The sequence below is a fragment of the Lepisosteus oculatus genome, chromosome 6 (genome assembly GCF_040954835.1).
Source record: "Lepisosteus oculatus isolate fLepOcu1 chromosome 6, fLepOcu1.hap2, whole genome shotgun sequence".
Lineage (NCBI taxonomy): Eukaryota > Metazoa > Chordata > Actinopteri > Semionotiformes > Lepisosteidae > Lepisosteus > Lepisosteus oculatus.
This window is the reverse complement of record NC_090701.1, coordinates 824218-849388: the sequence shown is the minus strand read 5'-3', so window position 1 is coordinate 849388 and position 25171 is coordinate 824218. Positions and strand designations below refer to the sequence as shown.

Genomic DNA, 25171 nt, shown 5'->3' with positions numbered 1-25171 from the left:
GCAATGCAAATATCCATGCAGGCTGGAACGGTGGATCTGTGGCTAAGGATCTGCGCCTGTGCCTGGAAGGTTGCTGGTTCAAATCCTGCGGTCAGCAGAGCAATCCTACTCTGTTCGGCCCCTGAGCAAGGCCCTTAACCCTAACTGCTCCAGGGGTGCTGTACAATGGCTGACCCTGCGCTCTGACCCCAAGCTTCTCTCCCTGTCTGTGTCTCCATGGAGAAAAGCTGGGGTATGTGAAAAGATGAATTCCTAATGCAAGAAACTGTAAAGGGCTAATAAAGAATTATTATTATTAACATTATTATATGAAATGCATAACACATGTACCCTGTGGAAGAAATATTAGCACTACTGCACAGATTAATCAGGCTGTAATAACGGTTGGTCTGTTTAATCTGTTTATATTGGTAGAAATGCAAATGCTCTTTAGACTGATGGTTTTGACGGTATGTAGTATTTTCCATGTGCGTTAATCAGAATGTGAAAGGAACAATAGTTACGATACGTACATAAATGGGTAGATTAAAGCCAATGAAAACAATACGCTGTACAAGACATATTGTACAACACTGTTGCAGAATAAAATGTGCAGCTGTGAAAATACTGACCCTGCCATTACTGCCCTGTTTGTAAAGCAAATACCATGAGCAAAAGCTGTGTCAGACCAGTGATTAGAATGTAACACAATCGGTGTCCAAGGTATCTTGGCCTTCAGCAGGTGCCGTGTATTAAGGCATTTGGAAAGTGGTCAGAGAAAGAAAGCAAAGTATTCCAATAATCTGACTGTGAGAATGCCAAAGCATGTGGGAGTTTTCTCTGCATCTGTCTGGAAGAAACCGGGTTATGTCTATCAAGCCCAGCAGATGAAATCACTGCGAAGAACAGATGACGCCACACATGATCATGTGGCGTCTTCTGAGGAATTCCCCACAGCTGCCCCACTGTTCTGTGACAGGATACCAATTCTAATACCAATACTCTATAGGCGCTGCATGGATGTATAATTACTGGGGGCATTGGGGGGGGGCGTAGATAGCTATTTCTCACTCCTTGTTTGCAAACATGTTCAGTCAACACCATCCGTTTTTTATTCACGTCAGTCCCACGGTATCTTCGGCGTTGTCGGTGAGAGCTGCATCACGTCACCTGGAGGGGTGAGGCAGCTGCTCTCGACAACACTGAAGGCAGGGGAACACCTGGAATGCTGAAGGGCTCAAACGAGCCGAGCCAGCCGCAGACGCCTTGCAGAACTCTGGCTCACCCCCACCTCCTGTGGCTCTTTCATAACCATGTGCTGCCACTGGCACAGGTCAGTCCCTGCTGGCTGCTGACACTGCCCGAAAGAACTCGGGGAAGTCTGGACTCGTGGCCTCGCCCTGCTTTCCAAATAAATACCTCCACTAGTTAAGTTACTTGGGAGCCGTGGAATAAATCAGAACTTGAATATAAGTTGTGTAAAACAGAGAGATGAGTAATAATCTAATACCAGAGTAAGTGGAAACACCAAACACATTTTCAATTCCTGAACAAAGCAGTTGTTTGTTTTTTTAGCACAATTTTAAAACATTTGACCTCGTTACCTTCGTATTCTGCAGATCTAATGCTTGTGTGCTGAAAGTGATGGCCGGTAAACAAAGACTTTCCTCACAGCCTTATCTTTCGTTATTTACTCTGAAGCTGGTCGTGGAGAGGAATCAAGAAGATCCGATAACAGATAAAAGAGTAATGGGTTTTTTATACACCGGGGAGTGCGTCCAAGAAGTCAAACCAGAATTGCTGCCGCTGTCAAAAATGCCAGATTCTTATTGTGAATTATGTGGATGATTTCCTTGTCTGTAGCAAGTGCCCCTGCCTCACCTCGAGAGATGATCAGCCTCAAGGAAAGGAAGACGGACTACGAGTCGACTGGAACAAATGCAAGTTTCCATGGAAACAAAGGGGAACACACATCCAGGAAAGACACCATGACAGGTAGGAAGGAGCGCTGTTGTTGTTGCTTCTTTTTTCTGCACAATCATTTCATCTTCCTTTGTTTCAGAGCAGTAAAAATTAATCTGCAGGCTTATTTGCCACTTTAATTTGAAAGCCTGTTTTAATTAAATTTTTTTAATTGCAACAGCTTTAGAATGTAGAGGAACAGTTACTTTTTATGTCTCATTTTCTTCATCAAAGGGAATAAAATTAAAACTGAACTTGCTTCTATTTACTTGGGAAGGAGTTATTTTTAACACCATTGATGACGAAGAAGGGTAACTGTTTGCAGAAACTTAGTTGTATTGAACTAGGCAACACTTGGGTCACCTAAGTGTCCATTCAGATCATACTGTTAATGTTTAGCTTCCACAGTTCCCACACACTCCCTGCCTTGACCTCCTATCTACACTGGGCACGGGGGACACTAGCTCTTAGGGCTTGACACATCTCACATCTTGACTCCACCTCAACATGATAACTAAGAAGCACTTCCTGTCCTCAGTAAGAACACAAGAACAGTTCCAAACAAGAGGAGCCCAGGAGCCCATTCATGCCTCTGGTCCATTTGGTAGTTAGTAGCTCATCGATCATCCAGATCTTTATTGAAAAAAAAAAAAGACATCAGCTTCAAGGACATGGCTGGGCAGCTTGTTCCAGCTCCCACAGCCCACTGAGTAAAGAAGCATCTCTGAACTGGAGGAGGTACTTGGAGAAAAGGTTCCAGTGCCTTTGTCATAGTCACATTTTCCCCTTTGTATCATTTAAAAGCTTAGCTGTGTAAATTAGATGCAATAGAAAGTAAACAGCAGAATGAATTTCAATTCAATACATTGAATTGCTGAAAACTGGAGTTTGATCGGAAGAGTTGGAACTAGAGATTGTACTGCACTTCCGCAGCGTCACACCAGTGATGAAGTGCTATACAGGTTAGACAACAGGTAAGACAGACTGAGTTCAAAGAGGCTCACGCTGGAGTTATGAGCAGCATTCCAGTCGATGACTTGCTTCACCCTGCAAAGTCCATTTCATTGAGATACCTCATGTAGATTAGGAAACTGAATAATGAAACCATTAAAAACTTAAGGTCAGTTTCTCGGGGCATGTGTACCACTTAAATGCTGCAAGCTGCTGCAGAAAGCTCTTGTTAATGTGCGTCTCTCCCAGCCAGTATATGAGATCATGGGTAAGATGAGCTAAAGATCAATTCCAGTCATCTGGCCTGTTTCTGCAAGAGACCCTCTCAAAAAGTCTGGGTCAGCTGGGGGCTGGGTGAATTCACTACACCACAGGGACTCCCCAAGAGGTTGCAATGTTAAATTCTCTTCTCTGCTACACAAGTACATTTTCTTTATTGTGAGATGAGGGTCAGGCTAGGCCAACAATGTCAAAACTCAGTAGCCTAGCTACTCAAGGGCCATGGATACCATCACCTTTGACTGTTGAAAATAAAAGATGCATTCTTGCATTTAAGCAACCTGTGTTTCTTTAAGAAAATGCCTGTGTCCTTTGGAAATGTCTCACTCTTGCACTGATAATTCATGTAGTTATTTTAATCCCACTGTCCTTTACAAGTTTTCAATCTGTGAGACCGGCATGCTTATTTCCTCTGTGTTTTCAACTATAGATATAAGGCATTTTGCTGTTCTCTGTGTGCCGCATGGCATCATCTTCAATGATTGTTTTTTACAAGCAGTTCCTCCCAAGCACCTGAATGCCACCCCATGTACCCACCTGGCCTCCCTCTGCTTCTGTTCTCTAGTTCAAATCTCAAGTGGAACCTCAACGTTGTTCCGAAACTCTTATGTTACCCCTGACGAAGACATCAAACATAACCAGGTATGTGACACCCGCAAATAGATTAGGGGTTTTGGGGGGTTTTGAATTTGTTTAATTTGATTTAGTTACAGACTGATTTCCCCCCTACTGGTAAAATATCAACAAATTAGATATTTTTAATTGTAACTTAGTTTAGTGCATTGTGTGCTACAGTACATATTGCATTAACAAGGAAAAAAAATGTGGCTATAATCTGGTGAAGATTGATTTAATAGGACTCAACAACTACTGTGGTGTTTAAATGACTACACTGCACTTTATAGTAGCTACTGTAAGTTGTGCAGTAAAAAATAACAAATAAATTATTAGTTTAACACCTTCCTAGCAAATCCAGAGCTTCAGTAAGCATTTAAAAAGGTAACAAGTGAGAAATACAATGACAGTTTTCAGTACCCTATTCCCATATTTGTTTTGAAGTTAACCTTTCTGTTATCTAAATAAGCACTTCCTTACAAAGTAACTATTTCCTCAGGGCACTGAAAAATGTAGCCCAATCTGGTTTTAAAGAGACTTACTCTAAATTTAAGCACTGGTGGACTTTTGTGTCTTAGTTTTTAATCAATTCTTAACAAAGTTTCCTGCAAGGTATTTTTAAAGGTTATCAACCAACAGCCAGTAACCAATTATTTTCTGCCTTTCTGCAGAAAGTTTCTGCAGCAGTGCATTCATAGTCTTCTCTTGATTTATATGTAAAAGGAAGATACCAAGAGTCAATGACATTTAATTGCATTGCTTTCTTGCCAGTGGTGTGAGTGATATTAATTGGTGGTAACTAAGTAGATGGATTCAATATTACAGTCATATGCCTCCACAACAGTGACCCACAGTCACTAAGGTTAGATTTCTGATTTTTTTAAATGCAGGAAAAGCCTGCAAACAGTTTGTGAGATCCCTACAGTGTGTACTGTAACAGCACAGAGTATTCACAGTGAAGCTAAGCTCTTTTGGTGAATTAACTCCGCTGCAGTCTGTTCTGGAAGCACGACCGGGGATTGAACTGGGCAGGAGAGTAATCACAGCCTTTTAGCTCACACTGTTCGGAGCCCAACCTCTGTAGGAGGAGACACCTCTGCTGCTCTTCCTGTAACTTGTGCTCACACTGCTGAGCTGTGAGCTTAGAGCGCCTGTGGAATAGTGGGACAGTCGGGAGCTCTAGGCTGCTCTAGGACTTTGGTTTTTGCGTCATTTCCGTGTGAGGTGAATAATCATCGGGCGTGATGATGTTTTCTGCTGCGTTGTCGTCTGGGTGCTGCATAAACAAACAGCCCCACCGCTGGCAGCAAATGTCTGCACAGCCTCTCCAGATAATGAATGATTAAAATCATATCATCCAAGTCTCTAATAAGATAAGTCATTCATTGAATCAGGAATTCCATGCTCAGACACTGTTTGTGAACAGAACCAAGAAAGACTGTGTCTGGGCTCAGTAAAGGTTGACTCCGGCTTGGTACATTTCCTGCAAGTGTCTCACAAGGGCCTCATAAGCTACACCACAGGCCTCCCTCCATTCCTCGGAGCTCTGCTCCACTGACACAGCTGTTGTGGCTGTTGCTTACGACTCTGTGAGTCTTGACTTTAACATCTCAGCTTTTAATATTGTGTTTAAATGTCAGACCACTCTGGGTTTTGCAGTCTCGATGCTCTTAAATGTCGTAAGACACAGAAAACCTCCTGTGCTAAGGAAGGCAATGCCGGCAGTCATATGGCGACTCTTAAGAAGACTCAGGCATGGTCTGCCAGCCTCTAAATAGTGTGTTTTCTGTTGCAATAGCTGGCTACACAGTAGAGGTTAAAGAATTAGCTTCTTCCCAATATTTGCTCATGATTCTCACACATCGGCACTGCGCTTGTCCTTGCATAACTCGTGATTGATTCTCGTGTGGCTCCTGAAGTTGGCCGTGCCAGCTCTTACTGTGCTGCACATTGCCAGAATCCCAAGGAAGAGTCTCTTCCAGCTTTTCTCAGACGACACAGGGGTTTTCTCTGATGTTCTGTACCGAAGAAGGACGGCGCGTACTGCTCGCAGTGCCCTGGTAGATTGCCCGCTTGTCCCTGCAGACAGGGGAAAGACAGCGCAATGAAAAGCTCACACGTCTGCCTTGTTCTGCCGCGAAGACAGTGCTTCTGGGGCCTTAACTGAGCCTTTGTCTTCCATTTCTCACCTCCTGTCATTGTGCTCCAAATTCTGCTGCTTCAGTAATGAAATGCTCAGTGCTTTCAAGTGGCACTGCTCAAAGGAGCACATTACACAGCCCATTTATCTTATTTGTACTTAGTATGCATTTGGTCAACATGTAAGAAATGAAAGGCACCTTCTTCTATTATGCAGTATAGTAGATTAGTAGATTCTAGGACAGGTTGGTTCACTTTAAAGACAGTATTTTTGTTACAGGACTGATAAAAAATCTTTTAACTTTAAAAACACACAGTACTGCCTAAATAATTGTTCTAGATTTAGATTGTGTGTTAGTAGAAAATCTCTTTAACCGTGGGGTATAATAATAATCACTCAACAGGCTCACATTTCAGAGGCTACAGAGAATAGCAGGTGGCTGTTTTCTGCTCAGTGCCAATCTGTCAGATAATCTGCTGTCTGTGACCAGGCAGCATGTGTCTATTAACCCCATTGTTCAATTAACATGCTAATTTCCTTTTTAATTAAAAGTAATAGTGGGGTCTGGAGACATCAGTCTGTACCTTAAGAGATAGGTGAGGTTGGATTTTCTGTCTCTCAAGCACACCGTCTGCCCATTTGATTGTTCTACCTTGTTTCAGGTTTTTTTCTCATTTACATTTTGTCTTACCAAGCTGAGTAATGGAACTGCAGGACCCTGCAGTGTTACATAAGGACAAGACATGCAGTATGCAAATTTAAAACAGGGGCAATGTGGCACCCAGTGTGTTCCACGTATTTTCTATTTTTAGCTCTTTTTTCCTGTCGTGGGGGACAGGGAGGGTCTGTGGACTGAGCACGGGCCCAGGACTTTCCCTTAAAGCTTTCCCTCCCTGTCTCTCTCTCTCTCCTTCTCTCTCGCAGGTCTCTTCCCAGCCTGTGCCACAGGAAAGCAGCAGGAAAGACTACGAGACATTCCCACCATTTCAGAACTCCACCAGGAACTTTGAAGACTCGTTCTTTGAAGACCAAGTGCACCACCGTCCTCCGCCGGCCACAGACTACAATATGCACCTGGGACTGAAGTCGACTGGCAACTACGTGGACTTTTACTCGGCAGCTCGTCCCTACAGTGAACTCAACTACGAGACGAGCCACTATCCCGCCTCACCCGACTCCTGGGTGTAGAGGCTCCGGCCGGCAGCGGTCTCGGTCGCAGACGGGAGAGCCGTGCATGTGCATGTGTACCACGAGACATTCTTCAGCCAGTTTAGTTTGTCCAAGCTCGTTCCGTAGGAAGGGTGTGTCGAAGCGTGTGGCGGTGGTGGGGGCAGGGCGGGAGGGGGGCCGGGGGCCCGAGCAGAGGCAGAGTGTGGGTCAGAGGACAGGCGACAGAGGGGGCTCGTTCGGGGGGTACAGCGGGAGCCGTGACCTTTCGCGTCGGGACAGAATGTCAGGGAGGGCGTCTGGGATGTCGAAGATGGAAAGAGACTGTAAATATGTGGGACAGTAGAAAGATGAGTATGTCAAGCACAAAACAAATGAACTGTTATTTACAGGAGTTAAGGGAACAGCTTTCCATGTTTTGTTTATTATCTTCACCTCATCGTGAATCATGGCTTCAACTTGCATTTAAGGGGTTTCTTCTGTGCAAGAAGATGCTTCCGGCCTTTTCTCTTTTACTTTTAATTTTTTATCAGTTTTTATCACTTTTTTCGATGCTTTGTTGTAAAGTATTTGATGTACATTACAGAGATACAAGTGCATTGTGTATATTATTACACAGATGCCACTGTGTCCCTTCTTCAGTGGCCATTAATATTGTTTTCCGATTTTAAAAAATTGGAAAAACGTACGAGTTACGAATATTTCCTTTCCTTAAAAGTACTTTTAACAGCAAGAAGGACATATTTAGCAGTATTGTTCGTTCTGATAATGTGAATTTGTTTGTGGCAACTAAACAAACGTTTAAGGACAGTTAACAGAACATCATTCCACACTCCTTGTCAATGAAGTGCTTTTTCACTGCCTAAAAATTTTAGATGTAGATATTTGAAATAGATTTTTTTTGGGGTTTTCACTTATACCAGGTTTTTATTTATGATGGTACAGTGTTATAAGATAATAAATTCAACTTTGTTTGTCATCCATATTTGCATAAAACCTGTCTGTTCCACTAGTATCTCAGTTATCTGTGCTTATATTAAAAGAGGATTAAAAATGTGCCAAACTACATTATCTCTAGTATCAGCCTGGAGATACTGTAATTTAGAACTCTAGTTTACATTCAATGGTTAGTTATATGTTCTCCTGATGCCGGTTTGTAAATGCTTTTTTTCTAAATGTGTTTCAATGGAATTAAGCTATATCTAGAGATATACTGAAACATAACCAGGAGGGCAAAATCTTTGAGAGCTTAATTCCCTCCAAAGATGTACAAAATCCCTGTCTCTATATTAGCTGGGTGTGTGTTGTTAGTTAAGGATTTTCAATGTCTAAAAAGAGAAGCATTCTGTCAGACAGGTGGCTACTACTGTTTGAATTCACGTTTTAAAAAATCGTAAATCATCTTAGACTACAATGTTAATAGCGAATGATAAATATATATATAAATATATATATAATTTTTATGTGCAGATGTCAGTGTCACTACAAGCAACAAAGCTATGAAAAAGACTTGTAACATAGGACCGTTCACCCTGATAATCTCATCCAGACATGCTACAGTATACACTTAAAGATATTGACCTCCTGGTCTGAATTATGTTGTTTCCAAGTTATATAGATCAACGTTCTGAAATTTGGGTTATGTTCAGATGCCAGGAAAATAAATTCTTCTGTACAATCTTCAGAGCTGTTTAGAAAATCCTGCTCTTAACACCCGCATGAGTTCACATACTAAAGCTAGCACAATCCCTGTGAAAGCAGACACGTCATACCTGACAGCCTGTATTGCGAAATGTGCATACAACTTTATTTTGTTGGTGTTGCTCCAGACCAGGTGTTTTTAAGAACTGTGGATATTTTTATTGCCTCTACGATTTGCGACTGCTAAGATATAAACTGACCATCTAGAGCACAATGTTTTTGGACGGTTTATTCATTTGCACTTTCGTTTGTTTTTTTAGTTGAATGTCAGACCATTTTCCCTCAGAACCAGGTTTGCCTTCCAGCCAGGCTCGTGTTTCAGGGCCCCCCAGTCCTGTGCTGCTCTGCCTGCTCGCAGTCGGTCCACACACGTGTGCACGGAACACGTATGCATGCTCTACATGGTAGCGTCCTGCAGCATCATCCCTCATGAAAACAACAGATAAAATAGATGAGAACTATCTCACAACAATACCTAAACCACAACTGTTCTCCAGTATATATAGAATAGTAACATATAATATATACTATGATACTTTCATAATTCTATATTTGAAAATTGTATAATAATATATAAAAATATGTTTACTAATATACAACAATCTATTATTGTTTGTATATGTTACACACTATTTTAAAATAAAAAACTATATAGCAGCAGAAGTAGAGAGTGAGGAACTAAGGACAGAGCCCTCATATAGTAGCAGATACAGGCTGAAGTTCATACTTTAAGAATTGATTTAATTCATAGGTTGCAGAATCTTCAGTACTTGTTGCATTATTTAAATTAAAAAAATAAACTGTTTAAAAATATTGATATAGAAAACTACAAAACATATAGAAGCATCCAGCATCTTTTGGATGTCCTGTATCTTGCTCTGAATTGGCTTAGGATCCAGCACAGAAGCAGGCTGGACGTGAAGTTTGCCCCAGTTTGAAGCATGTAGGTAACAGCATCAGGCTGACTCCCGGAAAAGGGGCATTCATGGGCCCCCACACCAAAAACCAGGTGCATTCCTTATGTGAACTTCAATGAACATTTCTTTTATTGTTTATTCCCTCCCCTCACCAGATGACACACTAATGATTTATGGGAGCCACGAATTTTCTTCCAGTATTCATGAGGGTTGTCGCCCATGGTGCTCTGCAAAGATCGGTCACGCAGCCAGGTGGTGTCGAATCATGCCGTTGCTGTGGGTAAGGTTGCCTGCTGAACATATAGGCCTTGGTCTTGCTATGCACAAGCTGCACCTCTGGTGTTCCTTCTGAATCTAACAGTCCCGGTTGCAATCACTGGGCTGTGTCTCAGTCCATCAAGAGGTTGATTATGGGTGATTTATTTAATTCGGGAGCATTGTTGGGGTCTAGTGGCAGTGGACAGACTGATACAGCCTCTTCAGGGTTAGCAGCATTTCCGGAGGAGTGATCCCTGTCTCTTTCGCTGAGCAACAGCGTCTTTCCAGCATGATCGAGTCTGGCACTTCTGTCTGCCTGTCGCACAGGCTATCATCACCTTTGCATTTGCAGACCCATAAGCACACATTGCACATTGTTTGTTGTTTATTCGACAACCCTTGTTATTTCATCCTCAGGAGCTAATGAGTAGTACAAAAGGGCAATATGAGCAGGAGCATTTTTCTTCAAGTGCATCGCAAGCTGTCATCTCTCAAGGGATCTTTTTTGAATTAACATCAGAATAATAACCATTCCCTGTACAGTAAATATGTGGAAAATAAATAATACATTTAATAAGATTTTCTCAACATCAGGTGCTTTCACAAAACCTCAGGAGAGATTTATAGAAGAAATCACCATGATCGTCACCGAGTATTAAATGAGGTTTAACACAGAAGCTAAACGTTATCATATCAATATGCGGGGAGCCAGGAATGTCCGAGGATCTCGGGTGGAAAATTGCTGACCCCAGTCACTCTAGTGAAGGCAAATCTAAAATAGAGAAAAGATAACCCAGGTTTAATTGTGGTGCTCGCCATCAAGAAATTCAAGGCAAAGTGCACTGGTGCTGCTCAACATGGAACAGGACTTATGAAGAGTTAACCTGGATGTGGAAAAGTGGTCTGGAAGGCTAACGGGCAACTACTGAAAATCTTCAAGAAACTCTAGCATCATGAAAATATAATGTCTCCAGGACTACCTCAGGGGCTTGATCTCATGCATTTGTTGTCTGCACTAGAGTTTCATAGCAACATAAAAAAATTGAATTTTCCAAACAGCAATTAATTGACAGCAAGTATTCAGGAAGTTCCTGAAGCAGAATGTTTAAATTCATTCGTATCTAGTGTTGCGAGTCAATTCAAAATGTAAATCAGTAGGTTTTTCTTTGAAACGTTTAAATTCTGCAGAAATATATTTCAGGAAAATGATGGCTTTGTAGTTTTCAGATATTAATTGTTGTAGTCAGTGTATCTACATTTGCCAGAAAACAAAATCAAACAACTCAAAACAAAAAATGAATGTTAAATCATGCACATTGCATATTTATAAAATTGTCACTGTTAAACAAGAAGGTATGCATAACAATAGAAAATTAAAAATGACAGCTATAATATACAAACCCTTTATCTAAACATTCATTTGTTTGATACACTCAGGACTAGCTTGGCACCATCAGTTGCAGCAGTTAATGAAATTAAAGGTTTCCTTTTCTAATTGGTGCATTTAAAGTTGACACTGAAGAATTTTCAAACAACACAGTTTCTCATATTTCAACATTGTTCCTGTTTTCATTGTCAAACTGGTTTGAAGGTGGTAGTTTGTTTAGAGACAACAAGAGTCCCTTTCATGCCAGAAGCTGGTGCACAGCCCATACTGAGCAATATTGCAACTGAGTGAATATCAAAATATGATCCTGAGATCTCTGAAAAATCTGTCCTGGGAAAACCTTATCAAACTTACTTTTATGCTAAACATACATTCAAGTGAGCTACAAAGTTTCTAGTGAATACAAAACAAGGAAATAACAAAAAGCTTACTGCAGGATACAGGAAGCATGGTTAATGTCTGATTACATGAAATCGTACCGCATGAGGAAGGGTTCGTCTTGAGAGATGTTAAATTAGGACCTGGGACACTAAGCTGGCATAAGAGCCCAAATGAAAGATGTCCTTACTGTGAGACAGAACTCAAAACAATTTACCTGTTTAGAGTCTGGCCAGAGGAGTTAGCAGTTAATTAATGCAGGGAATTGTTCAATCTTTTCTCCATCACTGTTAATTAACCTTTCTTAATTCCAGTTACTGTTACCATCACATTGCTGCCTGTAAGACTGTCTGTATTATTGTTCTTTTCTCGCTTAGTAAAGACTTCTAGGACTGAATTCAGGAAGCGCGTCCTTATGCAAGAGATTGTGGATAGTTCAAACAAACAGCTCGTTCATGCTGTGAAAGCAGATTTCCCACGATCCTTCAAGTCATTGCTGGATTGATCCCCAGATCAATAAGCTACCAGATATCAAATGAGCAAGATGTCCTGAGTTAAGTCTTCCTGTTTGTGATCTGTTCTCGTATGCCACGAGCGATATTAATGAAGTTAAACAATACATTAAGATCCTTTAGAAATGGGAAATTCCCAAATGAGAAATAGATACAGTCTAATAAATCAATTTTAACCACTTAAAAGTTTTTTTTCTAAACCAAATGTCTAGTTATTTTGTTCCTCATTTCCTTTATGCAACATCAGAAAACATTATCATTTTATCTACTGAATTCATTGTTAAGAAGATCAGATAGAACAAAGAATTCAAGAAACTTAGATGCGCGAACAGACTTTTCCAGTGACAAGATGAGAGCCCTTGCAGTATATTCGGAGTGGAAGGGATGTTGTAAGGTTTCCACCAAACTGGACTCAGCCTTAGCCATGGTGTGACACATATCTACAGAACCACAATGAAAGAGAAAGACAGAGAAAAAATAAGACAAAATAACCTATGTGCAAATACAGGATACCTCTGTAATGACATGTTTCTTTGTATCTTTAAATATAAAAGAAAAGTCTTTTTGACTTGGAAGTCTGAAAGAGTTCATTCCTCCTTAGATGAACGTGTGCACTATACTCAATCCCTAAAACAACTGGTCTGGAAGGGGATGTAGCCACCCATTTTTTTGATGAGTGTTCAGCTAACAAAGTGCTACAGCTGCTGCTCACTCATCTCCAATTAGACCATCTCCGGTCTTTCATCTTGAAGTAGCCAGAGCCTGTTGGCCTGTTGGAGAGTCTGCAAACTCTCCTGACCTGTCACTGTGTGGAAACAAATATATTGGTTATGTTTTTTTCTCAGTTTTCCTGAATTGTTTTTATTTATTTAAATAAAAAAAAAACACCTGCCAGTTCCTTTATGGACATGTGTCTTGCAGCGATGAGCTTGACACTGAAATTCAGGCTCAACAGCAGTACTAAGATGATAAGAAAGGCTTAGAATTAGCAACACCATCACAAGGTCAGAAGAATGCCTTTGTCTTCACATGCTGGACTAGAGTCCATATATAAGACCAACACTATGTGACATCGTTTATTCCTGCCATGTAGAGACAGGTGTTCCATTGTATGTAACCTTGTCTGGCTTCCTTGATAAAAACCCACATAGACACACAACCACTGCTCCTTTGCTATTGTAGTAAGGTTTGGCATGGTATCGATGTCCCTGTGGTGTGCTTTTTAGAAGCAAATGTTTTCATTTTACTCTACAGAGTGCAGGCAGGATGCAGCCAAGCAGTTTCACAGTAAGATCATCCACACTTGCAGGAGGAGGTTTTAAAGGAGGCCAGAATACACAAAAGCTGCTGCTTATATCCACTGCAATGTAGTTTCTATTTCTGTGCCTGTGGCATTGCGTTCCACAGTGGCTTTGATCAGCACCTTGTAGCTTGTTGTCAGGTCACAGAGGCTGAGCAAAGCTGAATAATGCTAATGGTAAAAGTATCAGCTTTCCCCGACAATGCTCTTAGTAACGGTATGATTTGATGCTGCCTTGTGTCTTCTGTAGGCTGTCTGTAGCTACAGTATATCTTATGGGAGATACAGTATTTGGGCTGGAACAGTTAGCAGAGAGTTTAATATAAGTCAAAAATCCAAATTCTTGCTCTTCAAGAAGTACAACTCGTAGACTGCACAGTAAAGGCGTGTCTTTCTATAGAAATTATATTGAATTCACAGCATTAGCCCCAGACTAAAGATTCCCAAGTCCAGGTCCTTCCTACTGCGGGCTCTTCTTTAATATATAAACACATGACTGATCATTGGGCTCTACACAGGAACAAATATCTACACATACTGTAGCAGCATGTCTTCCACTTCTTTCTTAGATCTTTAAATCTCAGACTGCCGTATTATTTTTTCCTATCAAATAATTTTTCTTTTTGTTTTCTGGGAGCTTCTCCCATGTTTTTTTGCAGCGTAGTTGATTGTTTTAAACTGACACATGAGAAAGTAACGAATGAGCTCAAAAGCAGATGGAATCCTCGGGGTGCGAAACGCTAAGTCCGTTACTTTCAATGAGACAAGTTATATCTGTTCATCTAAGAAAACAAATAGGTTGTTGACACTGCAATCCAAGCCAGGTATTTTACTGAATAGCAGAGCAGTGCGTCCTTAAGAGGGGGGATCCCGAACGTGACACTTCATGAATTTATAACACCAAAGTCGTTTTTTTTTTTGACTTCATCTAAACTTGAATGATTAAGTGATTTGCGGAATAACACTATATTAAGAATAATGAGAAATAATGATCTTTTTTCACCATTTCCCACAGCGTGCTGATGTCAGGATCAGAAAGAGCCAAGAGTCTGACCAACCCTCTTATCCCAAATTCCACACCCCCGGAGGACCTTTCTCCCAGGGGCTGTGAAGCATCAGAGTGCCATCAGCCAGGCTTGATTCGCAGTATGGGTTTCATCCTTGCCTCAGTGTTAAACATTATGGTTGTTTATAAGGTATCTTATTCTGATTTATTTCACATTATAGATATTTTGTTGGGAAGTTTAATTCAGATGGGCTGGTGATTCTTACTTGCAAATCAGCTTACTGTTGATTGTTGTAGAGTCCTACGACTGCAACAGACTGCAGAAAAACTCCAGATGCTTTAAGGTCTGCCTCATAGTTAACGTGTCTTCTGATATCATGTATTGCCCCCACATACTGTACCTGTATCTATGAATCTAACACACCATGTGGTAAAAGCTCCAAGAACATCCTTAATGCAGCTTTTTTTACTACGGGGTCACCACAATGTCATGTCATTTTTAACAATGGTGGTCTTTTTGGTTGAGTTGTTGTTCTGTAGCATTTCAAAACACCAAGTCACACAAGCAAAGACTCCCCCTGAGAAATGTTTCCTGGGGAGGACTGTAGGCTTTACATCTTTCCCAGAGGAGAAGAGCTCTGCGTGAGAGGAAGAAATAAAGAAACGATGTGTTTGCAACTCAGGATGCACACAGTCACACAAGATGGTTTGCATCAGAAATTTCACAACAGAAGCTTTATAACATTCACCCTGATTGTGATAGCGGTCTTATCTGCATTAGTGTCCTCGCTGAAGGCAAAACCCTTACAATGTGTAAGAGGTTGCTATCTTTTCAAAGCTTAATACCTAAATGTTCCACCACATACAGTTTTACACTCATTACTTTTAATCCTTATCCACTAGATAAATCACAATAGCTTAAGAATTTCTAAGCTAAATGGGATGCTTTTCCATTTGGGAAAAAAAACATCAAAAAAACATTGCAAATGTGAACACAAAGTACACCAACTACTTTTCTTTCCAACCTACTGCAGTATACAAAACCCTGCAATTAATTAAAGAGGTATACTGTGTGGGAGGCACGGTGATTCTCAGACTCTAGTGTTTTCTGATGCTTAAATGACTAGTTCTATGGATACACTGTGACGGCTCACATGCGTGTCCAACATCTTGCCATTCCTTCTGGAAATGAGGCTGTGTGATAACCCATACAGCACATTCTTCTCACAGTTTAGCTTAATCTGACATATTGAACACATGCTGTACATTGTAAAAAGGGCAGCCAGGCTGTTATAAAGGCCCAAGATCTAGAGTTTTACTACTCAATCAATCAATCAATTTAATTTGTATTTCACCCTTTTCAGCACTTTGTCACTTCCAGACGTCTGCAGGAGTTACAAGTGGGGCTTTGAGCAGAAGAAGGGTGGAAATGACCACCCCTTGTGTTTCTGTACAAGAAAGGGTGAGCATACTGTGTGTCCTAATAAATTAATTGATGTCTAAGTGGCCCACACCACAGTGCCTGCTGTCCTGCTGTCAGGTTCACCTATGAGACTAGATGTGTACAAGGAGAAGCTGGTACCCCAAAATACAGTCTCTCTTTCAGGAAGAACCCAGCTTCTTCTAGCACCCACATAATATGGGTCTAGTCATGGAGATTGTGGTCTGGGTATAGGACATGTACAGGTTTTCCTTTTCCTGTACCTGATGGGTTAAATGTAAGAACGTCTAAGAAAAGGGTATTGTTTTCAAAACAAATAACATGATCTGAGAATTTTATTTATACATGAATTCTACCGAGGAACAAAAGAGCAGCTTTTGAGCAGCTTTTAATAGACCCTCCCTGTCAATGTCACAGCAATCACACAAGCCTCTGTAGCAACGTGCGGAAATCCAAATTGTCTTTCAATTTATGGCTATGACACCATTTGTTGTGAGGCAACATGCTCCACAGATATCATAATCCATGAATGTATTATACGATCCTGGCACAGAGTGTTCAGTTTTGAGTTTGGTTAATCAAAACCCCAAATATAGCATTAGGAAAGTGCAATAAGTTAGTGTCTGGCAACAGAAAATCACTCATGAAGCAGATTCACAGAGTCTGCTCTCAAGGTCAGTTTATAAGTACTCTATTTCTAAGGGACTATTCAAATTGAAGCATTGTTTTGTTTTTGAACCTGGATAAATCAAAATGGGGTGTGAATGTGGGGGGAAATGAGAAAAGAATCACACAGAATGAAAGAGGCTTTGGACAGACTGCATAACATGTTGAGAGCACTAATAACATCTCAAAGCAGAGTGGAACCTTGAGGATGTGAAGGCAGTAACGTCCTTCTGTGCATATTGTTTAAATCCATCTTTATTAATCATCCATACAAAATGCAAAGGAAAAGTATTCCAAACAATCAGGAGGGTAATTTCCAAACATTGTTTCCAGACCTTAAATCAGAACACATCTGTTTCACACTGGATCCAACCAAGTAAGACTAGACCCTTGACTGAGTGTAGTACAGTACAGTAGTTATGCAGACAGTCCGAATATAAGCTTCACAAACATAAAATGAACGAGACAAATACTAATACTAATACTAAATACTAAAAGTACTTTGTAGAAGACCACCATTCGAGTTTCTTTTGTATACATGAAAGCTTTTTATAAAAAATCGTATCCTGCTTTTAAAGGAGAACTACAAAAAAGGACTGCAATTCATTTTGTGTTGTATTGGATCTTAAAGCAAAACCCTGCTGTGTGACCAGTACAGTACTGTAGTAGAATATTCCTAAATGTGTGTATACTGTATAAATACCTTTCTCAGAAAGAGTTCCTGGGTCAGTTTCTTGATATCCTGAAGTCAAAAGTTAAATGGATTGCATAAACCATTCCACAGCATAACTCCAGAAAGTTCCCTATAACATGCTACTGAGGCACTATAAGGACTGTAAGTGGGAGTTAAGTGCGCTCTGTTTGGCTGTGAGTTCTGCAGTTCAGTTATTCTGTTCAGTGGGTAATGTCAGCAGCTCAGACGTGAATGAACCATCAAGAGAAAGGAGCACTAGTACTCATTTGTTTAAGTTCATGTTTATTGTCATTATACTCATATACAGGTATATGGTATAATGAAATGCTATTTAGCTAGGTCTCAGGCAGTAGTACAAAAAAACAACAATACAACTGTATAAGAAAAGAAAGACAAAGGCAACAGGCAATATGCAAAAAAAAACAGGTAACAGGTAATGTGCAAAACAACATCAGTTGTGCAAAATCATACCTTGACATGTGAGGTAGAGGTCAATTTCAATGTGTGTTTTGTAAATGAATACGCAACCACACACAATTCATTGTGAGAATGGGATTTTTAAAACTACTTCTAGCCATCGTTCCTGCTACATAGATTGAAATACAGCCCCATCCTGCAGAGCCTAGCTTTCCCGTTTCTGACACTGGGCTTGAAGCAGCTTCTGCCCCTCCCAGCTGGTGACTGTTCCTGAGCTGGCCGTGTTTCTGGGCTGGCCCAGGGCAGGGCTGCCTCAGAGAATGGCCCCTAAGCCCCTGATCCAATATCTAAACTGCGGTGCTCCTCCTCGCAAGAGGCAGAAAGACCAAGACCAACCAAAGACGTACAGGGGTTTCATTATAAAATGTGCTGCTTAAACTTTAGAAGACCACTACCGACCGAAACCTTGAGCCAGAGCTTCTTCAAGGCCAACGCTGCCGGACCTACCGTTCCAAGGCTGTCCTGGCTCTGTGCAAGGCCTGCTACTCACACTCAGAATTATGAATACTCTTTAGAGGAAGAGCACAAAAACTGAGAATGAGACAGGAACAGTTGGAAAGGCAAAATCCTCTTTTACTGGGGGTAACTGCAGCATTTCAAAATAAGATTTGGTCTCAGATATGTTGATAATAAGAGGTGGTTTTAACAGAACGACTGATGAGTTAGAAGACATTTGCCCCTTTCAGCAGATCACTAAAGTAATCAGATAGAAAAGCGTTTGCATGCAAATGAGGACATTACAAATGTTTTTAGTCGCCGAGATCATGGAAGATTTACTTTGCCATTTGTAGTATTTTATGTCATTTAAAGCAATCTTAAATTTTTAATTACTGATGGTTATACTGCCAGAAACTGCTTAAGATAAGTAGCATTTTCTTTCATTTAATGGATAAATGAAACGTGGCTGAGCAGCTTGCTTTGTGAGCCTGTTATTAAATATGTATAAATCACAAGCAGAAACTCACAAAATCTCATCGGCAGAGAACGTGTACTGTATAAACCTCGCAGGCTATTTTTTTTTTTACTTTGCATAATAATAAATCTCTTATGCTGCTAAATTAACAATTTGTTCTTTTCCATCATTTTATCCTCATTGATTTACCCCATTTTCTAGTGTATTTTCAGTTAGTCCATTCCTAAGTCTGGGCAGCTGATAATATGAATCTGAGTTCAAAAGTGTTCTAATGACAATACCACATGAGAGATTACAATACACATCTTATATAGACGTAGCTCTCAGATCTTGACAATAGCACGGGGATGTCAAAGTGCCTTTCCTAAGCAATGACTTCAGTGATGTGAAAAGCCTTTGCTGCCTCTGCTTCTATACCTGGGGCTTAATATGAACAGGGATCCCCAGGGAACACTCCTCCTTCGTGCTGACGACTGGGGAGGAAGACACGGTCAAGAGTCACTCAAGAACACTGGCCGGTGGCCACTCTGTGCTTCTAAAGTGTTGACCAGCTTCTGCAAGTTGTCCCATGTCAGTTTTGTGATGCTTTCTGAGTGCACACGGTGCCCTGGTGCTTCCAGGCAGGTGACTGCCTGCCTGACCAGGGTGTGGCTCTTCAGGGGCCTCAGTTCGCGTCAGCAGAGCTCCTTCTGGGTGCGATACGGTACCTTCCCCTTGAACGGAGTCAAACTGTAAAACCTGTCAGCACGCAGCCTTGCTCTGGTACATGTATAGACTGTGCACAACCACTTCAAAGGGGATTTCTGTCTCACGGTGCAGAGACTGATGCCGCTGCCAGCCCAGTGTGTCTCACCCAGCTCCTCATCCAGAATAACAGTGCCTGTCAGCACCAATGGCTGCCTCTGATGTTCTTTAGATTTCCCTACTTCACCACACGCTTCTGCAACAGCTCCCAGTATACTCTGTCCCTATTAAACCTGTTTTCCAGACATTTTATTAGTGTGTGTAGCAGGACAACTTCCCACCAGTCGTGAAAAAAATCCTTCTTTTATTAAACATATGTGTAAATGCAATTCACTTTGTAATGCGTTGTCAGATCTCCCTGTTTATCCATTCTTTTGTAAAGTCTTATTACAAAAGAGGGAACCCTCTCAGAGATGTAATATTAAAGCAAAAGTGATTTAAAGCAATCCAAGCAATATTAAAGTAAAGTAGAGTATTAAGATGCTTGCACTACAGCTTTTGTGTAGAATTTCTAATATGGGAATTATATTCCTTTCATATTTTTCTGTAGAAAATGTAGTTAAAGATTAATATGCCATCAGACATTGGGATAAGTGGTTAGAAAATGGATGGATGTTATCTGACAAAGCCTATTTTATAGAATGTGCTCATTGATGTGCTGCTCAGTGTTACAATAGCAATAATGTTACCTTCTGAATGTGTCACACTGCTGGTTCAGAAGCATGAACGACTGGACAATGCAGATTTTCTAGGTGCAAATATTTTTAAAAGGTTTAAGTCTCCCCTCTAGTGGCCATTTTTTAAGCTCTACTTCCCTGTCAAAACAGTTTAAACTATCAGAACTAAAAACACCTACACAGACTAATTATTTTATAAATGATCAAAACATTCATCAAATCTACAGGACTTTCTAGTAAAAGATAGAAATAGTAAATGAAAAAGAACACCTCTTGAGGTCATGACCATCCAGTACCATAAGGAGTGCAGATGTTTATTGTTACAGGAATCACAGCGTCAGGTTAAAATATATTTGTTAAGAACTTGTGTTCCGGGTTCAAGGCCTTAAACTTTTAACTTTTAAGAACAGTTGCAGATAAGAAGAGGCTGCACGCACAAAAGTGCATTTCTGCACTTTTAACATATTAGCTTTTCAGTATCAAAACTGCCTTAAGGATCTCACCCAGCGAAGCAAGACAGGTGATCAGCTTTAACAACAAGACTTGTTCCAGACTTTTACAACCCCTAATGCAAAGAAGTGCCTCCTGTTATTGATTTGAAATACACTTCTCCATATTTTCCACTTGTGTCTGGTTTATGTTTTCCATTTATTCTGAAGACAGGCCACCGCGGTGACTCTGTTAGTGCCTTTGAGGATTTTGAGTACTCAGATCAGTTCCCCTTGCAGTCTTTGCTCTGGACTAACGAGATTCAGTGCTTTAACCCTCTCAGTGTAAGACAGTCCTTTGAGCTCGGGAGTAGTTTGGAATGGAATGAGCCCAGCAGGTGAGAAACCCCAAGAGCTAGAAATCTCTCTTTTATAACCTTTCCTCTCTTTTATAACCATGCTCTTACCTTCAGGAAGGTCATGCAATGAGCGACTTTTACCAATGCAATCTGTTAAAAACCGAGAGGTAACAGTACACTAAGATGTCAGAATGCTGATATGCAGTGTTAGAGGACCTATTCCTCTCCTGCAAGTAATAATAATTCCTTCCACTTCTATAGCTGGACACTCCAGTCAAAGAGCTTTATTGTAATGGGGACTCCCCTCTGCCACCACCAATGTGCTGTATTCACCTGGATGACGTGACGGCAGCCATAGTGTGCCAGTCCGCTCCCCACTCACCAGCTCTCAGTGGGGAGGAGAGCAGAGTGATGAAGCCAGTTCAGAGGTGGGGATTATTAAGAGTCCATGATTGGTAAAGGCCAGGGGGAAATTTGGCCAGGATGCCGGGGTAACACCCCTACTCTTTTCAAGAAACTCCCTGAGATTTTTAATGACCACAGAGAGTAAGGGCCTCGGTTTTACATCTCATCATAAAGGCGCATTTTTTTAAGGTGTCCCCGTCACTATACTGGGGCATTAGGACCCAAACAGACTGCAAGGTGAGTGCCCCCTACTGGCCCCGCTAACACCTCTTCTAGGGCAAACCTTAATTTTTCCCAGGAGGTCTCCCATCCAGGTACTGGCCAGGCTCATGCCTGCTGAGCTCCAGTGGGTTGTCAATTGGGAGTTGCAGGGTGATATTGATCCTGACCGTGTGTACACATTATGGTGTTTAATGTTAAAAGGTTTGGTTCACACTGATTTTGTTTTTGTCACACAAAGACGCAGACACAAGTGTTTTTCATGCTGTCTTGCTCCATCAACTACATACCATAAACGCAGAGAGCTGCAGCCCTCTCTCGTGTGACAGCAAGCCAGGCCCTGCTGCAAAAGTCCAGTAACAGAGCAGCTGTCAATGAGCTTCAAAGAAACCTCCATACCAGTTCTGTTGTAGTCATGTCAGATGTTGGCTCCTAGTGGATTTCACCTCTTATCCACCCTGAAGCAGCGATTTGTTCAGAAAGGCGACAGTGAGATAAGGGAAGGCATGCAAGTGTACCCTAAGAGCTTTGAAGAAAAATGTCTTTCTGAGGAGAATTGAAAAGTCAGAAGTAAAAAGTCAAAAGTAAAGTTTGTCCTTAAAAATAATGTGATTCGTATCAGATGATGTACCAGATGTAAAGTGGGCTTGAGACTTTTCAGAACCTCCATGATGATGTGGCCTTTCTCTTTCACCTCTAAAATTATATTGATGGAACTTCCCTAAAGTTATTAACTTCGGTTCAGAAATTTAAGTAATAAAAAAGACAGTGCATACTGATACTTGGGAATATAAGTATTGATATTTTCATAAGCCAAAAACCAGGTTTAGAAGATTAAGATAGTGGATGTTTACATTGAAACATAGTAATCAAACAGCTACACAGGTTGAAATCAATTGTAATCACGATTTGAATCCAATCCTGCACTATTCTGTTTTGCTTTCTTTCTCTTCTCTGCCTTACCTTTAGCATTTAATTATAATAATAATAATTGCTTACACTTATATAGCGCTTTTCTGGACACTCCACTCAAAGCGCTTTACAGGTAATGGGGATCCCCTCCACCACCACCAGTGTGCAGCCCCACCTGGATGATTTACCCACTGTTTGGCTAGGGGCAGCACGATGCTGCAGTGGTGAGCATTGCTGCCTCACTCAGTTTAATTCTGGTCCTGGGGTGCTGTCTGCGTGGGGTTTGTATGGTATCCCCATGTTTGTGTGGGTTTCCTCCGGGTGTTCCTGTTTTGTTTGACATGTTATAGAAAAGATATTGCTGCTCTAGAGAATAACCAGCCAGTTGCAGCATCAGGGAAATGTCCTAAACTGACAGGATTCAGGAACAAGTAAGGGTTTATTCCGGATGAAATGAAAAGAAAAAAGACACAACATTTCAACTGAAGAAGAAGGCTCCAGCTGAAGAAGGCTCTACAGCCAAAACTTTGTGTCTTTTCTCTTTTCAGCAGGGGATAAAGCTTTACCTGTGCCTTTGCAGCCCACGCATGCTGGCGCAGCTCCCTGCGTGAACAGAGGAGGCCTGATACAGGCACGCTCTACCCTCCGCCTTATGGGAGCAAACCGCAAGCCATTTTAGTGAAGCTGATACCCTGGTTCATTTCAAGAAATGGTCGGATGAGATCCTTGTTTCAATTAACTACTCAAGACCCAACAGGTCAGATGGGCACAGTGGCCTCTTTTTGTGTTTGAAGCCATTGTTCCTGTCTCTTCTTCTTTACACGAGAGCAGTTTATGGCTGCGGATGTGGCTGCAGCTCCGAGAGACATGTAGACAACCTGCAGGTAGTAGGAGTTCAGGGAATCAGCTTCATGTTAGGGGTCAGTTAATGGGACAGTACATACTCCACAGAGGTATGGAATATTAGTCATATTAGTCGCAGGAGTTAGAGCAGGATGGTAATGGGGGGTAGAAAAACTGGGGCAAATTTTTCACAGGGCCAACCCAGTTTTAAAGGTGCCCTGTTTGCACCACATCTCCTCCGTGGGATGAAAGATACGTAATGAAACTTCAAATCTTTAACAGCTCTCATGTTTCACAACATTGAGAAACAGAATTCTGTAACTCTGTTCTGCTGTGTGTACATATCCAACGTTTGCAGCCACAGACAGTTGTTAATATTCCCATTCCAGTAATGCATAGTAATTGCTTGCTGTTGCTGCACACTATAGCCCTGAGAGACACATGTATGAAGTCTGCACCATGCTGTATTGTGCAGAATGGGGAGAGCAAAGAGCAAGGCTGTTCCTTAACGAAACAGATTTATTAGAAAAAATCCTGGCTTGACAGCCAAAAATGCTCTAAACAGAACCTTTATTGACCTGAAAGAAATGAACTTACAGGGTTGCAGGCTTACATACACTTCGCATTGTTACATTAAGGCAATTATATATACATAATATTTAGAAATCGTGGGTGATGTAGAATTTAATAACATGCACAATAACATGAAGCAGAAATAAAGCCTTCTTAAATGTGCTGTTTTGAATGTTGAAATTGATCATAGCAATGTAATTTGCATATATCCCTTAATTCAAATAAATAATGTGTTGTTTTTTGTTCTTGTTTCACATACTGTAGCCTTGAGTTGTGTTTCTCATAAATATATAAGGTGTACTGTCTCGATATATAAATATGCAATGTACATGTAACATTTAATTACAGCATATGCTCAAAAGTTAGTTTTCCATTTTTAAAATGGGATTTTGCATCAAAAAACCCCGAGGGGCTGAGTACTGTTGTTAGTCATCAGCGTTTCAGCCATTAACGATTCAACTGCCATATCAATTTAGAATTTAGAAAGCAGTTTATGTCACAACAAATTTTATGTGAAATAAAATTTGTGGCAAAAACAAAGAAAAAGTGACAAAGCTTTCAGCCTGTGTTCCATTTCTTGTTAACAAACAGACCCTGAAAGGTCCTCCGGTCAAAAATCAGAAAGGCTCAATTATTTTGCATTACGTCAGATAATTCAGAAAAAGGCTTGTGCGTGGACTGCCGCTTCACACAGGGAATTCACTATGCTCCATGTGTGGGAGTACAGCTGCAGCCCCAAATTAAATTATTTACACAATCTGTGCATTTATTCTGAATTTGTAAAGTTATCCAGGGCCTTTAGCCGATGTCTGAATGTTTTGATAGAATTTTTCTCTGATGCAAAAATCGTTAAATGAACCATACTGTGCCTTGGCTTACGGCAACTTTCCGACCAGCCACTGCATCACCACTGTTCGAAGAGCACGTCGGCACTTTCCACTGGGCATTTTAGATAACCAACAAATTATCTCACGGCTTACTTAATTTGCCAATTAGTTATTTAATTTTAGGAACAGTTAGCAGGAATCCTTTCACACTAATTAGATTGGAACACATTACTGGGAAATTCTATAGCTTACAGCTATGCTAAGATGCTGAGTCTGTGACTAGACCTGACAGAGACAGGAAAACAGTTCTTAACATCCAGAATACATGGGAAAATGTCCAATGATTACAAATTGTATAGGTATTCTTCTGTTTGCCTCTGCACAAGTGAGGATTTATTTAGTAATGACTCAAGCTTTATGGTACTTGAGTACTTCATTCAG

The 25171-nt window shown here is 40.9% G+C and overlaps 1 protein-coding gene across 5 annotated transcripts in view; it reads left to right on the top strand.

Moving 5' to 3' along the window:
* Window positions 1–8777, top strand: part of ctnnd2a (catenin (cadherin-associated protein), delta 2a) — a 302050-nt gene extending 293273 nt beyond the window's left edge. For all 5 annotated transcript variants that reach the window (XM_015354990.2, XM_015354991.2, XM_015354992.2 and 2 more), the window contains 3 exons: window positions 1843–1974; window positions 3737–3813; window positions 6851–8777. In XM_015354990.2, coding sequence (XP_015210476.1) covers window positions 1843–1974; window positions 3737–3813; window positions 6851–7114 — 473 coding nt within the window. In that variant the 3' untranslated portion in view covers window positions 7115–8777. The remainder of the gene's footprint in view (window positions 1–1842; window positions 1975–3736; window positions 3814–6850) is intronic.
* The last annotated feature ends 16394 nt before the right edge of the window (window positions 8778–25171 follow it).